General features: G+C 35.9%; 1 protein-coding gene across 2 annotated transcripts in view; it reads left to right on the top strand.

Moving 5' to 3' along the window:
* Window positions 1–16,095, top strand: part of SLC2A13 (solute carrier family 2 member 13) — a 482,259-nt gene extending 466,164 nt beyond the window's left edge. The window contains exons 8-10 of one of the 2 annotated variants that reach the window (XM_043446759.1): window positions 157–278; window positions 405–557; window positions 10,931–16,095. In XM_043446759.1, the coding sequence (XP_043302694.1) occupies window positions 157–278; window positions 405–557; window positions 10,931–11,157 (502 nt within the window). In that variant the 3' untranslated portion in view covers window positions 11,158–16,095. Of the gene's footprint in view, window positions 1–156; window positions 279–404; window positions 558–6,926; window positions 7,163–10,930 lie in introns of those variants that run through there. The other variant, XM_043446760.1, reaches the window with a different exon arrangement.
* The last annotated feature ends 1,419 nt before the right edge of the window (window positions 16,096–17,514 follow it).

Raw genomic sequence — 17,514 nt, 5'->3', positions numbered from 1 at the left:
TAATCCTCCTTTTTAAATTTTTTTCAAGAGAAACATCTTGGATTCTTTTCCGTAATGAAACTAAGGAACTTACAAATGCATTCTAGATAATACATTGAATTTATGCAACTATGACCTAAAACCCTAAGTTAATATTTATCTTGCCTTACTTTTCAGGTGTGAAAATGAAACCAAATTCAAAACAGAAGAAGTATTTTGGGCTTACAATTTCTGCCCTACTCCTTACTCCTGGACTGCACTTCTGGGCCTTATTTTATATCTTATTTTCTTCGCACCTGGTAAACAAAGACTCTGTTGTTTTTATTGTTATTTTCATTAAATTGTCTCTATTTAGAGAAGACAAGCTACTCTTTTAAATTCCTTACATGCTACTTTACTGAAATTCTTCATTTTGTACTTCTCAGGAATGGGACCAATGCCTTGGACTGTGAATTCTGAAATATATCCCCTTTGGGCAAGAAGCACAGGAAATGCATGTTCATCTGGAATAAATTGGATTTTCAATGTTCTGGTTTCATTGACATTTTTACACACAGCAGAGTATCTTACATACTATGGTAAGAAAATATAGTTTCATTTTTATTTTCTACTCTCTTTTTAGATTTGCTGTCATTTGTGATTGAAAAACTAAATGGTTATATTTTTGCTATTACAAGTATCTCTGTAAGGCTGTCTTATTCCTCAGAGCCCTTGGAAATGTTTCTGGGAAAAGACAAGAGGAACGGTCCTTTCCTAAGCAGTATTGCTTCTTTTCTCTCAGTGCTTTACAGCTTTACCCACCCACCTACACTTCAAACCCAAACATCTCCCAGCTATCCCTCAGTTGGAAGTCTTCACAAGACCTTTAGTTTAATGGAAAAAACATAAACAACAGAGAATTGTAGAAAGATCCTGGAGTCTAGGGGTAATGCCTGAAAATGTCTCTTTAACAAGGATGGAGTTGTAGGCAAGAGTAGAATCAAAGTAGGGTCAAAGTAGCTCCCCCAAATGTGCTCTGCCTTCCACTTTATCATAACTGCTGTTCAGACCAAAGCATTTCAGGATCCACTGAGACCCGCACTTACCACTGCTGAAACTATAAATGTAGCAGAGGTGTTCATGTGAAAAATGTAGAGAGACCATAACTCGAAGAAACCAACCTTGAGAAATGACTGAGTTAGGAAAAAACTTTGGGAAGCTACTTCAGGTTTATCTTTACTAAAGTGAAAAGGCGTCTTTTTAGCAAGAGAATTTCTTTATTGTCTGTATGAGTTTATAGGTTGTGATTGGATTCTAAATGATGAAATAGGGGTTTTCATGCTAATCTCCTGAGCCTCTGTGATTATATACTGAATGTCTATCTATTGCTTATAACCCACCCCCCCCGTTCACCCCCCACTTCATGGATCACATATCCTGGGGAAGGGGCTTGCGTGACTCAATGAAGGTATGAGCCATGATGTACAGGGCCACCCAAGATGGACAGTTCATGGTGAAGAGTTCTTAGAAAATGTGGTACACTAGAGGAGGAGATGGCAAACCACTCCAGTAACCTTGCCTGGAGAACCCCATGTACAATATGAAAAGGCAAAAAGATATGACACCAGAAGAAAAGCCCGCCAGATCAGGTGTCCAGTATTCTACTGGGGAAGAGCAGAGGACAATTACAAATAGCTCCAGAAAGAATGAAGAGGATGGGCCAAAGTGGAAACACTCAGTTGTAAATTTGTCTAGGGTGAAAGTAAAGTTTGATGCTGTAAAGAACAATATTGCATAGGAACCTGGAATGTTAGGTCCATGAATCAAGGAGAACTGAACATGGTCCAGAAGAAGATAGCAAGGTTGAACATCAAAATCTTAGGAATCAGGGAACTAAAAGGGAAGAGAATGGGTGAATTTAACTCAGAAGAGCATTATATCTATTACTGTGGGCAAGAATCCCATAGAAGAAATGGAGTAGCCCTCGTATTCAACAAAAGAGTCTGAAATGCAGTACTTGAGTGCAGACTCAAAAAACAACAGAATGATCTTGGTTTCTTTCCAAGGCAAACCACTGAACCTCAGAGTAATCCAAGTCTGTGTCCCAACCACCGATGCCAAAGAAGCTGAAGTTGGTGCTAGTGGTAAAGAACCTGCCTACCAATGCAAGAGACATAAGAGACTTGGGTTTGATCCCTGGGTCAAGAAGATCCCCTGGAGGAGGAAATGGTAACCCACTCCAGTATTCTTGCCTAGAAAATCCCATGGATAGAGGAGCCTGGCAGACTATAGTTCATGCGGTTGTAAAGAGTTAGACATGACTGAACCAACATAGCATGCACACATGCTTGCCCCAACCACTGATGCTGAAGAGGCTGATGTTGATGGGTTCTATGAAGACCTACAAGACCTTCTAGAACTAACACCAAAAAAAGATGTCCTTTTCATCTTAGGGAATTGTAATTTAAAAATAGCGAATCAAGAGATACCTGGAATAACAGGCAAATTTTGCCTTGGAGTACAAAATGAAGCAGGACAAAGGCTAATAGATATTTGTTAAGAGAACACGCTGATTATATATACCAAACACCCTTTTCCAACAACACAAGAGACAACTCTACACATGGACATCACCACATGGTCAGTACCTAAATCAGATTGATTATGTTCTTTGCAGCCAAAGATGGAGATGCTGTATACAGTCAGCAAAAACAAGGCTGGGAGCTGACTGTGGCTCAGATCATTAACTCCTTATTGCCAAATTCATACTCAAATTGAAGAAAGTAGGGGAAACCAATAGACCATTCTGGTTTGACCTAAATCCAATCCCTTATGATTTATACACTGGAAGTGATGAATATTTTTAGTGGATTAGATCTGGTAGAAGAACTATGGACAGGGGTCCATAACATTGTACAGGAGGTGTTGACCAAAACCATCCGAAAGATAAAGTAATACAAGAAGGCAAGGTGGCTGTCTAAGGAGGCTTTACAAATAGATAAGTAAAGAAGAGAAATGAAAGGCAAAGGAGAAAAGGAAAGATATACTCAACTGAATGCAGAGTTCCAGAGAATAGCAAGGAGAGATAAGAAGGCCTCAAATGAACAATGCAAGGAGATAGAGGAAATCAATAGAATGGGAAAGACTAGAGAGTCTCATCAAGAGAATTGGAGCTATCAAGGGAACATTTCATGAAAGAATGGGCACGATAAAAGACAGGAACATTAAGGACTTAACAGAAGCAGAAGATATTAAGAAGAGGTGGCAGAAGTACAAAGAGCTATACAAAAAAGTCTTAATGACCAGGATAAACTCTATGACTGGTCACTCACCTAGAGCGAGACAACCTGGAGTGTGAAGGCAAGAGGGCCTAAGGAAACATTACTAGGAACAAAGCTAGTGGAGGTGTTGGAATTCCAGCTGAGCAATTTAAAATCGTAAAGATGATGCTGTTAAAGTGCTGCACTCAGTATGTCAGCAAATTTGGAAAATTTAGCAGTAGCCACAGGACTGGAAAAGGTCAGTTTTCACTCCAGTCCCAAAGAAGTGCAGTGCAAAAGAATGTTCAAACCACCATACAGTTGTGCACCTTTTACATGCTAGCAAGGTAATGCTTAAAATCCTTTGAGCTAGGCTTCAGCAAATCATTAATTGAGAACTTCCAGATGTACAAGCTGGGTTTCAAAGAGGCAGAGGAACCAGAGATCAAATTGCTAGCATTTGTTGGATCATGGAGAAAGCAAAGAAGTTCCAGAAAAACACCTACTTCTGCTTCATTGACTACACTAAAGTCTTTGACTATGTGGCTGACAACAAACTGTGGAAAATTCTTAGAGATGGGAATACCAGACCACCTTACCGGTCTCTGAGAAGGAAGTCAAGAAGCAACAATTAGAACTGGATTTAGAACCACAGACTGGTTCTAATTTTTTGAAAAGAGTATTACAAGGCTGAATACTGTCACCCTGCTTATTTAACTTGTATGCAGAGTACACCATGCAAAATGTACATGAATGAACATTGGGCTGGATGAAGCACAAGTTGGAGTCAAGATTGCTGGGAGAAATATCAACAACCTCAGATATGCAGATGATACTACCCTTATGGCAGAAAGCAAAGAAGAACTAAAGAGCCTCTTGATGAAGGTGAAAGAGGAGAGTGAAAAGACTGACTTGAAACTCAACATTCAAAAACCTAAGATCATAGCATCTGGTCCCATCACTTCATGGCAAATAGAAGGGGGAAAAGTGGAAGCAGTGACAGATTTTATTTTCTTGGGCTCCAAATCACTGGGGATGGTGACTGCAGTCATGAAATTCAAAGACGCTTGACCCTGGAAGGAAAGCTATGATGAACCTAGACAGCATATTAAAGAGTAGAGACCTCAGTTTGCCAACAAAGGTCCATATAGTCAAAGCCATGATTTTCTAGTAGTCATGTATGGATATGAGAGTTGGGCCATAAAGAAGACTGAGTGCTGAAAAATTGATGCTTTTGAATTGTGATGATGGGGAAGAGTCTTGAGAGTCCTTTGGACTTCAAGAGATCAAACCAGTCAATGCTAAAAGAAATCAACCCTGAATATTCATTGGAGGGACTGATGCTGAAGCTCCAGTACCTTGGCCACCTGATGCACAGAGACAACTCATTGAAAAAGATGCTGATGTGGGGAAAGATTGAAGGCAAGTGGAGAAGGGCGCAGCAGAGCATGAGATGGTTAGAGAGCATCACTGACTCAGTGGCCATGAATTCACGCAAACTGTGGGAGATAATGGAGAACCAAGGAGCCGGATGTGTTACAGTCCCCGCGGTCCCTAAGTCGGACAGGAGCTAGCAACTGAACAACAAGTGCTTAGAACATTCTCAGATCCCCTCCCCCATTCCTCACTGCCACTCACCTCATCTCACCTCATCCCATATTCTGGCTACTTATAATTTCTTTTTGTAAGAACAAATTTATTTGTCAGTTCCTCTATCTACCCTCTCACTTCTGGACCTTGAATTTAGGCCAGGATTATACTTTGTTCACCAATATATTCCCCATGCCTTCCAGGGCATCCTACTAAGCACTCAGAAGTGTTTGTCAAATGAATACATAGTTGAACTTTGAAATGAATGACGAATATGTGGAAACATCATATGTCTGTTCTTCCTCTCTTATGAACATTCTGATTTGGTGTTTAGTTTTATTTAAAACTATTTATCTAATGCTTTTTTTTCTAATCTTTATGAAACTCCTCTCTCTCCCAATCACGATTTGAAACATTTAGAAATATTTATTTTCTTGGAAAGGAAAGGCACTGGCATTTTAAACTGGATGTATATATTTAGTATGTTCAGCTTTATCCCATTTGGCAATCAGAATGTTTTACACAAATTTGTAAGCTTATCTTCCTAACAGCATAAATATAAACACAATAAATATTTACCTGTATTTTCTGATCCTTGAGAATACTTAAATATTTAAATATGGACTTATTTCTTGAGAAAGCATTTTTTAATGGGAAGTCATAGACCAAATAGTAAAAGTCTACATGGTAAGACTTTTGATAGCAAAGCTCCTCTTCTTGAATCAGTTCTATCAGGAAAATATGAGGCCACAGAAGTAAAATTTAAATAGGGCATATCCAGGCTTCTTTCAAAAATATCTCAGTAAAAGAAGCTTTTTGTTTCACATTAAGCCAGACTTCTTTCTTGTCAGCACACTGTCCATTAGGTTTTCACTAGTGAAACAGTATCTTAGCTCAGGTTAGATTTTTTTCTGTTTATTGATCTATAGTTTAACCTAGAGGTTACTGATTGATGTAACTTTTATGTTTATATTCCTGATAAAAAATAGGCACCGTAATGATGTATTTCTCTGGAAATATTCATGTCTTCTTTTACTTCCTTTTTTATTGTTTCATAAGACCTCAAGTCTTGATTCCTTCCTAAGCTATACTGCCTAAAAGGGTCTGGGCCCCATTCAGTAATGTTTATTACTAAAAATTATCATTAAAATGTCACCAGTATATCACTTTATTTATAGCACATGTGACTAAATAGATCCCTTGGTGAGCATTATCTAAGTGTCTGTGTTGAATCTTTAATTCTTAATTTTGTATAATTCAGTTAAATATCTGTTTTAATCTGAAACTTAATATAAGGACTCTAATAAGATTTATTTCCTTTAGAATAAAATTGCACTAACAATCCTAACAGATTTGCTACAGACATTTTTTTCATTTTCATCCTAAAGGGGCATAATTAAGAAAATGAGTTACATAATTGATTTGCCCATTACATGAAGCAGGTCACAGCCTCCCAGGCCTGCCTACACTTCTGTTGACTTAACCACTGGTTGCACCAGTGAAGCCTACATACACAGTTGTAGCATTTGCCATCTTTAGATTATTCAGATTTTTATAGAAGTATCTTGTTTTTTAATAGAATTTCCTTTATGTTATTTGGCTTTGGAAATCTGGTTCACACACACAAGAAACTGTATGGCCTTTAAGAATGTCAGTAATCCATCTAATTTGCTTTTAACTGTAGGAGTTTAGTATGAAGAGCTTTGATTTGTTACTTCCAATCATGCCATTGTACTTAAATTGTGAAAGATGATGAATATTTTCTCAATATTATATTTTATAAAGCCAGACTATGTTTACTCCATTAGATATTTCAGAGTTTAGCATCCCAGTTTAGTCTAAAATGTTTTATCATCTGCACCTATTGTTTTCTTACCTGCACAATTTTGCTTATCTGTATTTAGAATTCAAGACTTCACTTTATCATTTTTTTCCCTCAAAATTCCACATCCTCCCAGAGCCAGCTTGTCATAGCACCCCTTAGATGAAAACACTCTTGATTGATTAGTCATGCTGATCTTACTAATCACTATTTTTCTCTAGTCATTTAGTATGATTTAATAATGTCTATCACTTTTCCAGGCAACTAACATCCAAAATTCTTTCTATTCTTTGCAGTTTATAGCGAGGAAGGATTGATTTTCCCTGTCAGATCAGGAAACTAAAATCAAGACAATTCAAGAAACTGCACAAGGATTCAGCCTGTATAACCTTTTGACTTTCAGACCCACAGTGTAACTCTCACTGTAACTCACTGTAACTCTCAGATATGCATGCCAGATGACCTATTATTATTTTTTATTTTTTATCAAGTATGATATAAAAATATATAAACTTGTATTATAATGTAGACCAAACTGAAATGAAATAAAGGAGCCTTGAATTTGTAAATGAAATTTTATTTTTATTAAAGAAAAAATTTGATTTATACAGGTCCAGCTCCTTAAGAATTATATAGCTTCTGATGATTTAAGCTAGCAAACTATGTCTTGATTTAGTCAATCCTTTTATATATATGTTTTAATATCTCATAGTTTACCTCTGTTTCCTTTTAATTTCTCATGGCTGCTCATTCAATGGAGCAGATTCTTTGGGGTAGCCAGTTCAGCAGCATTTTTCTTCTGTGGTTTTACTTCAGTCTTCCCAAGAAGTGTTTCTATGGATAGTACTGAAATGGTTACTTCTAGGCCTGTCTTTAAGAAAGTAGTCTTAATAATATCTTTACACATTCTGTAGTGACAACAAACTGTGAAATATTTTTCAGTTCTTAAACTGCTGTACTTTTCATCTTCAAGCTTGACTTTCAAATATATAGTCATATTGTCTGATTTAGGCCTTTATTTCAAATCTGCTACCCAGTGTATTCCATCTGGCAGTCAGCAAGAGAATATTCATTCTCTAAACTCTCCAGTCATGGCATCTGGCCCCATCACTTCATGGGAAATAGATGGGGAGACAGTGGAAACACTGTCAGACTTTATTTTTGGGGGCTCCAAAATCACTGCAGATGGTGACTGCAGCCATGAAATTAAAAGATGCTTACTCCTTGGAAGGAAAGTTATGACCAACCTAGATAGCATATTAAAAAGCAGAAACATCAGTTTGCCAACAAAGGTCTGTCTAGTCAAGGCTGTGGTTTTTCTAGTGGTCATGTATGGATGTGAGAGTTGGACTGTGAAGAAAGCTGAGCGCCAAAAAATGGATGCTTTTGAACTGTGGTGTTGGAGAAGATTCTTGAGAATAACTTGGACTGCAAAGAGATCCAACCAGTCCATCCTAAAGATCAGTCCTGGGTATTCATTAGAAGGACTGATGCTGAAGCTGAAACTCCAATCCTTTGGCCACCTCATGCGAAGAGTTGACTCATTGGAAAAGACCCTGATTCTGGGAGGGATTGAGGGCAGAAGGAGAAGGGGATGACAGAGGATGAGATGGCTGGATGGCATCACCAACTCGTTAGACATGAGTTTGAGTAAACTCTGGGAGTTTGTGATGGGCAGGGAGGCCTGGCATGCTGCGATTCATGGGGTCGCAAAGAGTCAGACATGACTGAGTGACTGAACTGAACTGAAACTCTCCAATGAATCAGCGCTGTACTAGGAACCCAGAGACAAGCCATAGACTCTGGCCTTGAGGACACCACTTTTGCTGGCCTCCTCCTCAAGCATACCATTACCACCTCTCCTATACCTAGTCCTACTGGGTTGTAAAACTTGCAGAGTTACAGTTTAAATCATAGATTTAAATAGGAACTGAGAAATCATCTTATTTTACTTAAAGAGGAGACTGAGGTCCAAGGAGGAGGTTAAATGACTATCTAGAAGTCACATGTTTTTTTTGTTGTTCAGGTGCTCAGTTATGTCCGACTCTTTGTGACCCCATGGACTGCAGCACGCCAGGCTTCCCTGTTCATCACCAACTCCCAGGGCATGTTCAGACTCATGCCCATTGAGTAGGTGATGCCATCCAACCATCTCATCCTCTGTTATACCCTTCTCCTCCTGCCTTCAATCTTTCCCAGCATCAGGGTCTTTTCTAATGAGTCAGCTCTTTGCATCAGATTGTCAAACCATTGGCGTTACAGCTTCAGCATTAGTCCTTCCAATGAATATTCAGGGTTAATTGCCCTTAGGATTGATCTCAAGAGTCTTCTCCAAAACCACAGTTCAAAAGCATAAATTCTTTGGCACTCAGCCTTCTTTATGGTCCAGCTCTCACATCCCTACATGACTACTGGAAAAACCATAGCTTTGACTAGATGGACCTTTGTCAACAAATTAGTGTCTCTGCTTTTTAATATGCTGTCTAGGTTTGTCATAGCTTTTCTTCCAAGGAGCAAGCATCTTTTAATTTCATGACTTAAGTCACCACCTGCAGTGATTTTGGAGCCCAAGAAAATAAAGTCTATCACTGTTTCCATTGTTTCCACATCTATTTGCCATAAAGTGATGGGACCAGATGCCATGATCTTAGTTTTTTGAATGTTAAGTTTTAAGCTAGCTTTTTCACTCTCCTCTTTCACCTTCATCAAGAAGGTATTAGTCCTAGAAGGTCTTGTATATCTACACAGAACCATTCAACTTCTCCTTCAGCATTAGTGGTTGGAGCATAGACTTGGATTAATGTGATACTGAATGGTTTGCCTTGGAAAGGAACTGAGATCATTCTGTCATTTTGAGATTGCACCCAATACTGCATTTCGGACTCTTTTGTTGACTATGAGGGCTACTCCATTTCTTCTAAGGGATTCTTGCCCTCAGTAGTAGATGTAATGGTCATCTGAATTAAATCCACCCATTTCTGTCCATTTTAGTTCACTGATTCCTAAAATGGCAATGTTTACTCTTGCCATCTGCTGTTTCTCCACTTCCAATTTGCCTTGATTCACAGACCTAACACTCCAGGTTCCTATGCAACATTGCTCTTTACAGCATCAGAATTTACTTTCACCACCTGACACATCCACAACTGGGTATTGTTTCCCCTTTGGTTCAGCCTTTTTATGTCTTCTGGAGCTATTTCTCAATTTTCTCCAGTAGCATATTGGACACCTACTGAGCTGGGAGGTTCATCTTTCTTTGTCATACCTTTGGCCTTTTCATGCTTTTCATGGGGTTCTCTAAGGCAAGAATCTGAAGTGGTTTGCAGTTCCCTTCTCCAGTGGACCATGTTTTGTCAGAACTCTCCACCATGACCCATTCATCTTGGGTGGCCCTATATAGCATGGTACGTAGTTTCATTGAGTTAGAATGTAGCCCACCAGGTTCCTCTGTCCATGGAATTTTCCTGGCAAGAATACTGGAGCAATGGGTCATTTCCTCCTCCAGAGAATCTTCCTGACCCAGGGACTGAACCCACATCTTGCTTCTCCTCCATTGGCAGGAGGATACTTTACTGCTGAGAAGCCCCAAGTGCTATGGACACACACACACAAATGGACTGTAGGAGCCTCAGAGAAGGAGTGGGACACTAGTTAGGAGACTCTTACCATATTGCAGGTAAAGAGGAAGGCTTTTAAACCAGAGATGTCCAGAAATGGCAAAAAATGGTCATATTTGGATTGTGTGTGAAGGTAGATCCAACAGGATTTTCTAAGAGTGGATATTGGGTGGGAGAGTTAGAGAAAATTCTGTTGACTCCTAGACTTTGAGCTTTGATTCAAGAAATCAGCAGTGTCATCACTGAATGTGGTTCTGGAAACACTACACTCGAGATAAATGAGAAGAAAATTTCTTCCTGAAAGTGCCTCCAGTCTAGTGGCTAACACAAATATATTCACATAATTATAATGCTGCTTTGTTGTTATAAATCACTTTGCCTCAGCAAAGTGTTGTAAAAGCACAACCCTAACCAGGGAAGTGAGGAAAGACTTCAAAGCAGAAGTTATTCTGAGCCTGGGCTGTCATTCTTCTTGAGTTTGGTATTACATAACTTGAGTTTAGAAAGACAAACTATTATATTCACAGATTTAAAACAATTAGAGGAAACTAAATAAACCAAGCTGGAAGCAAATTTTTGGTCCATTTCAGACCACACTCATGCATTATTGACCAGAAACAGAAGTTAAAATTAAGTCCCCTTTCCAATGTAAACCTTTACATATATAGTATTTTTTATTGCAGGAGCCTTCTTCCTTTATGCTGGATTCGCTTCGGTGGGTCTCCTTTTCATCTACGGCTGTCTTCCTGAGACCAAAGGGAAAAAATTAGAGGAAATTGAATCACTCTTCGACAACAGGCTATGTACATGTGGTGCTTCAGATTCTGATGAAGGGAGATATATTGAATATATTCGGGTAAAGGGAAGTAACTACCATCTTTCTGACAACGATGCTTCTGATGTGGAATAATTATCAGCTGCTTATATATTCAGTCATTTAAAGAAACTTGGGAGAGAAGAACAGCAATTGGTGACCTCACTGCCCTGCTTTTAATCTGGTTCTTTCCACAGTCTAGTTTTGAACGACTTCATATCCTAGAATATTTGATTCCAAGGAAGATACCATCACAATGACATTTTTTCACACACAGAGATGTAAAAAAATTTACAGAGATTTTAAACTAATAATTATTGAACAAATGTGTGTAATTCCTTCCTGAGATAGTTTAAAATGAATATTGTACCCAGTGAATTCAGTGATATCCTTTTTTCCTAAGACTGTATATAATTATTCGTGGCAGTTGAGTCAGTGCTAATCCAGCCAAATCATATATGTATGATATACTTATGACAAAGGATGCTAAAATATGGTCCAAAGGTATTTTCTGTCAAAGCATGGTCTGTTGGCCCTAATTTTTCCTAAGGATGAGGCACTTATCTGTGATCAGCTATTAGAAAAAAATTCCGTTTAAGTTTTCATCAACAAATTCAAAAGTGTCTCCTACAAGGGCACAGCTATCCTTATTCTACATTTTCATTTCTCTCTCCAATTCAAATCTTGAAAATTCTTCAGCAGCTGACTCTGTACAGAATCTTTTGAACATTATAAAAAGCAGGTCTTTTAAGGTTTATTTTCCTACATATTTTTTGCATCAGTTGAGAAGTATACATTTGCACAGATTAGCTAGCAAGTTTTGATAAGTATATTTTATTGCTAGAAAGAAAGAAAAGATTTTTATGGACCTTAAAGATTTTTAACCCTGAGTTAGTCACTTAAGTGTGCAGCTGTAAACACAAAATAGCACTAGATCTTCAACTGTATTTCAGGGTCAGTTTTTGTTCAAGCCAAAATCCCCTGTATTCACAACTTCACTCATCAACTCTGGATTCCTACTATTTGTGCCTTCATTTGTGTTACATAAATAGCTTCTAGCAGACTATTTTCCCCCTCTTTTAATCAAATAATTTCTGAAACAAGAAAGGAAGGAAGAAAATCAGCAGCAGAAATAACCTTGCTGTTATTTATGTTTGTTTAATTAAGTAGTGAGACTTCTATTTTTCTTAACTTTTTATTCACTCTTCTTAAGGGAATTGTCACATTTTATTACATAATGATACTCATCTTTTTTTTTCCTTTTTAATTCTAAGAGTATAAACTGGTTTTTATTTTGCACATTTTCTCTGACATTCTCTTAAAAATAGATACATAGATTTGTCTGTGGGTGTATCCTTTTTCTCATACTTGACTTGGATTTTTTTCCTTCTTGTCTAAAAACTGGGATTTTCCATTGGAACAGATTAATGGTTCTCATATGTGTCTTTAAGAAATGTTGACTTACTATATTTCTGCAATATTTTTTCAAAGTATTCATTGGTTTCTATGCTCATTCATCAGTGAATTCCAATTTTTGCTCATATGTTAAGAACTACATGGTACGTACAAAATCACTCACAAAATTACTTAGTTCCAGTGAAAATATGAATGAGTCTTCTGAAGTCAGTTAAGAGTGCAAACATTTGATGCATTTTAATGTGTCTCTAAACATCTATTAAGTTATTCTTTGAAGTGAAAGAGTGACTCTAAATTCAGTATATTTCTGCCAGTCTCCAATATGGTTTGGTCTCTCTCAAAGTCTGGCTTTAAGAATGTCATAAGAACATTATGACAATTATGACAGCTGAGAATGTAGCCAAAGAGTTTCATTCTCTAAAGCTAAAAATCCTTCCACCAAAAAAGAGTTTTCTCCCTTTGATCATTTCACGTAATTAAAAATGTATATATTTTTGAGAGCTTTTTTCCTTGAATTAGGTGCTCTGACAATTGATTTCTAGGGGGATATTAATGTTGATTTTCCCCAGAAAAGCAGATGTGCTTTAACAAAGAAAGTTATTATTCTATTGATATTTCTTATCCCATAAGAAATTTCTTATTTGTATAATATTTCACACAGGTAAAATAAAATGGAAAATGAACTAGTGTATGATAAAATCAGAATATAATGTGGAGAAAAAGTATTTAAACCCATAAAGTGATCTCTTTAGAAATTTGTTTTCCTGATTTATCTAATTCCCACAATTCTTCTGTTTATTGTGTACATGGCCTTAACTATATGCTTATACTCAGCTGAGCTGAATGCACAGTAACTTTATTAAAGGAGCAACTGGGCTCATTATTTCCTATAGCAGAACATGGCCTGTTCTCCCTGACATAAGTAAATGGTGTTTTCAACTTTATATCCATAAATGCACATAATAACAGGGAAAAATAGCCACAGTTCTTGTCTTCTATTCTCAATTCCTTCTATAAAGGACTACTTGTTATTTATATAGTGATAAAGATAATATTCCATATCTTTGAAGTACAAGACAGAGAGACACAGTATAAGAATTATTTATAATTTTTTAATGACAACTACTTGAAAAGGAACCTTATAAAATTAGGGTATTATTTTTAGATTCAGTGAACATTTATAGTATATTAAAAATTAAGTATTTGAATTTTGCAGGTTTTTTAATATTATGCACCTTCTAAGTTATCAGCATCTTTGGCTACCACTGTCAACTTGAAAACATTCCATTTGAAATGTCATCAAATATATATTTTATAGGAAAATTTATATATGCTATAATTTGATCTATCATATTAAAACACATTAAGCATCACACTTTTAGCTGAAATAGGTTCCCTTCTAAACATGCTATAAACTTAATAGAAGTATATTGTGATTTAGGAAAATATAGGGAAGATGGTCATAACCTCTACTGAGGCCTAGCTGGATGGCTGGTAAGATATGCACCAGACAAGAGAGTATAACATTTCATTTGCATCTGAACACTTAGGGCCGAATGTTAAAATCAGATTTTAAAGATTAGGTCTTAATATTTTTCTTAAATATAAAATTCCTAATAATTTTGATTGTTGCACCTTAGTCAATAATTACCCAAAACATGATTTTAATGTATATATAGAAGATCTAAACTAAAATTAGATTTAAAAGGTATTATTTCCACTTGAAATTTTATCACCAGTAATATGCAGTAGTTAGTTCCCAGATGGAAAATGCTGAGAGTAATGTTATCAAGTGCTTTTCATATTTTTATTTTACCACTGAACCATTTTAGTGTGTAAGAGTCTTAATATTGTTTCTTAAGTTATTCACTCTAAAATGGAAAATTTGTTAAAGTAGAGAATTTAGAAACTGTTTACTATAATTTCAAAATCAGTTATCCAGAGGAAGAATTAACAGGGAAAAATATAAGTTGACAACTTATCCTTTTGCCTTTATATCAGAAAGTAAAATTGAAATGCATTGTAATAATCCATAGATCTTGGGGGAAGGGTATTCTAGAAAATTCTCTTCATGGCATCTAAGAAAATCTCACTAGTCTCATTAGCTTAATGACACTAATATATTTTATAAATGCTGTAATATAGTAAGAGGGGTGGGAGCATTCTTTTGACTTTCTTTCATCAGTAATTAAGAACAATAAAATTAATAATGTGTTTTATTATAATTAATTTATTTTACTATTCTCCTAGTTATGAAATCGCAAATTACACTAAGCACTAACAACTCACATTTATACAGTTGTTGTGTCAGTTTTAAGTTGCCACATTCAGACATTTTCAGTAACTACAAATAAAAGAATGACATACCATGCCAGAAGCAGAGAATTCATAATATGTACTTTATACCAAAATGTATTGAGTTTTGGATAAATTTTACAACTTATGTGTGGCTTCTGCCTATTAAGAGACTCAGAATTGTTCTCTGGATTAATTTTAGCATCCTGTTTTCTGTTGCTTTCTGTTTTCTTAGCCTTATGTACAATAATGTTAACCTAATTTGATGAAGTGATCCAGGTTGTAGCAGCATATCAATTTCAGTATCTTCAGTCCTTCCGGGTGAGCAATATTGCTGCTATTTTCTAGAAATAGCAATCATTTTAAAATGCCAACAGCTAACTGCTCCCAACTCTCTTAAAGATCATCTCTTAGAGAAGGAGATTTTTGTGTGCCAGTAATCATCAGAGAGAGATTTCGTAAGTGTTAATGATGTTCAGAAATACATGAAAAAATTTTATCTCATAATTTGCTTGTGAGTGTAAAACAATACAATTCTCATAAGTCTTTACTTTTTATGTATAAAACAGAGTTTGTTACATTTGAGTGATTTGGTCTGTGGAATATTAAGTATCTATTTTCATTTAGCAGTAATATTCAGGTTTTCATTTTAGACAGTTAAGACCGTGCGTTTGATTTTATCATATCAATATAATGAGAAAAAGAAACATAGCTTACAAGTACTAAAAATTAAAAACCACAAATATTTTGTAAAATTTTAGCAAATTTACCATTATTCCATCTCATTTGAAGGTTAAAAAATGGGACTCAACTCTCACCAAAGTAGAAATTTATGTTCTACATGTCCAAACTGGTTCCTAACAGCTTTGGACTATATTTCACTTGATGTTATAGTATCTTTTATTTGTACTAACTGTTCAAATTTCTATTTAAAAGCTCTGATATACATCTAGATTAAATGGAAACACAGTTTGTGCTTTTAAAATATGTTTTGAAAATGTATATTTTAATTTCCAAGAGTGCATGTCATATAGTGTTTAATTCATGTCTTAACAAATCGAATATAAGTATTTATTCCTACATGTGACATGAGATATCTCTTAAAAGTTTGAATATGTATCATTTCCTTCAAAGTCATTCTAGCTATAGTTGTATCAAAGTATTGTATATTTTATGGAGATTTAATGATGTATATGTAAATGTTTTTTAAGTTATTTTATTGAAGTTCAATCTTTACATAAAATTAAATCTTTTTTTTAAAGTGTCAGTGCCAGAACTGTAAATGAAAATAATCAAATAAAAGTTAAGACAATTCACTACTCATTTATCTTCCTTGTAGGTTTATATTTTAACCAATTATCTTCTTTGGATTTTAGAATGTAGGTTATGTAGTAAAAGCATTTACAAAGATTACCTATATCTGTATATTTATGCAATGCTATTCATTTTAATGATATTTTAACTTTAAAAAATAATACCTAAATATTATTGCAAGAAATTATTCTGAATAGTAAATATAAAGCTCTAAAATGAAGTACTCAGAAATCCTTGAAGAAATTTCTTACTGTTGTCAGAACCAGACGTTGACATGAACCCTTGTGTCAGATTGACAAAAATTATTTGAGGTTGTTGCTTTGTAAATGAAAAAGTACCTACTGGATGACCAGTTGACAGTTCTTTTTGGAATTATGTATGCCATTCTCCATTACCATCTCCCACTCTGTAGCTTTTATTAGTAAGCATTATATTATTGTTTGACCTGTGTAGCCATTAGACTTACCTCTCCGTAGTTAGGATGTGCCCTCTTGAGTCCAACTGTAGACATTTTTGAGGAGATCCTCTGGAGACACTAGATCCACTGTCTCTCAATGGCTTACAGTGGAGTTGCATCTTAAGCAAGGATTCTGATGTCAACAGGTAAGACAAAACTCCCACAGTTAAAATGACCCTTGAAAAGCCCCTAAGTTATGCATAAAGTCTCCACACATCTTAACACCTGAATAGTGCATTTCATATCTGTATCAGTGATCAGCAAAGTCTTCATTTAATTGTCCATTCTTATTGGAATGCTGTTATCCTTTTATGGGCACTAACACAAGTTCAGAACATTTTGGTGACTTGCCTAAAATCACACACTAGGAAGTATGTACAGAATTTTTCTGTGCAGTGATTACTCTACAGTCTTTCTTGGTCCTCATTTGGAATGTCTTCTTGTCAGATCAAGGCAGAAAGACTGAAAAACAGACATTGTGTTTTTCCTGTATTAGAGTTGAAAGGATGTGAAGGAAAAGAATCAGATACCTCATTTTAACCTAGACTGTAGACACAAATCTTGAAAACTTGATCTGGGGATTCTTTTCCAAATATGAAGCAGTATACAAATGGTCCCCGAGCTAAAGAGGTTCAAGTTAATTTTTCAACTATAAGATGATGTGAAAATGATTTTTATCAAGTAAAAATTTTACTTTGAATTTTTAATTTTGATATTTTCCTGGGCTAGCCAAATCTGATACAATAGTCTCTCCTGTGATACTAGACAGGACAGCAGCCAGAGCTCCCAATCAGCCATGAAATCTCCAGGGTAGAAAACTGATACACTTATAACCATCACATAACCACAGAGCCATTCTGTTTTCACTTTCAAAATAGCATTCAATAAATTACATGAGATAATACTTTATTATAATATAGGCTTTGTGTTAAATGATTGTGCCCAACTATAGGCTAATGAGCCTAATTCTG

The sequence above is a fragment of the Cervus canadensis genome, chromosome 25 (assembly GCF_019320065.1).
Source record: "Cervus canadensis isolate Bull #8, Minnesota chromosome 25, ASM1932006v1, whole genome shotgun sequence".
Taxonomy (NCBI): Eukaryota; Metazoa; Chordata; class Mammalia; order Artiodactyla; family Cervidae; genus Cervus; species Cervus canadensis.
Note: the sequence above shows the minus strand (reverse complement) of the source record. Positions and strands in the feature narration are given on the sequence as shown.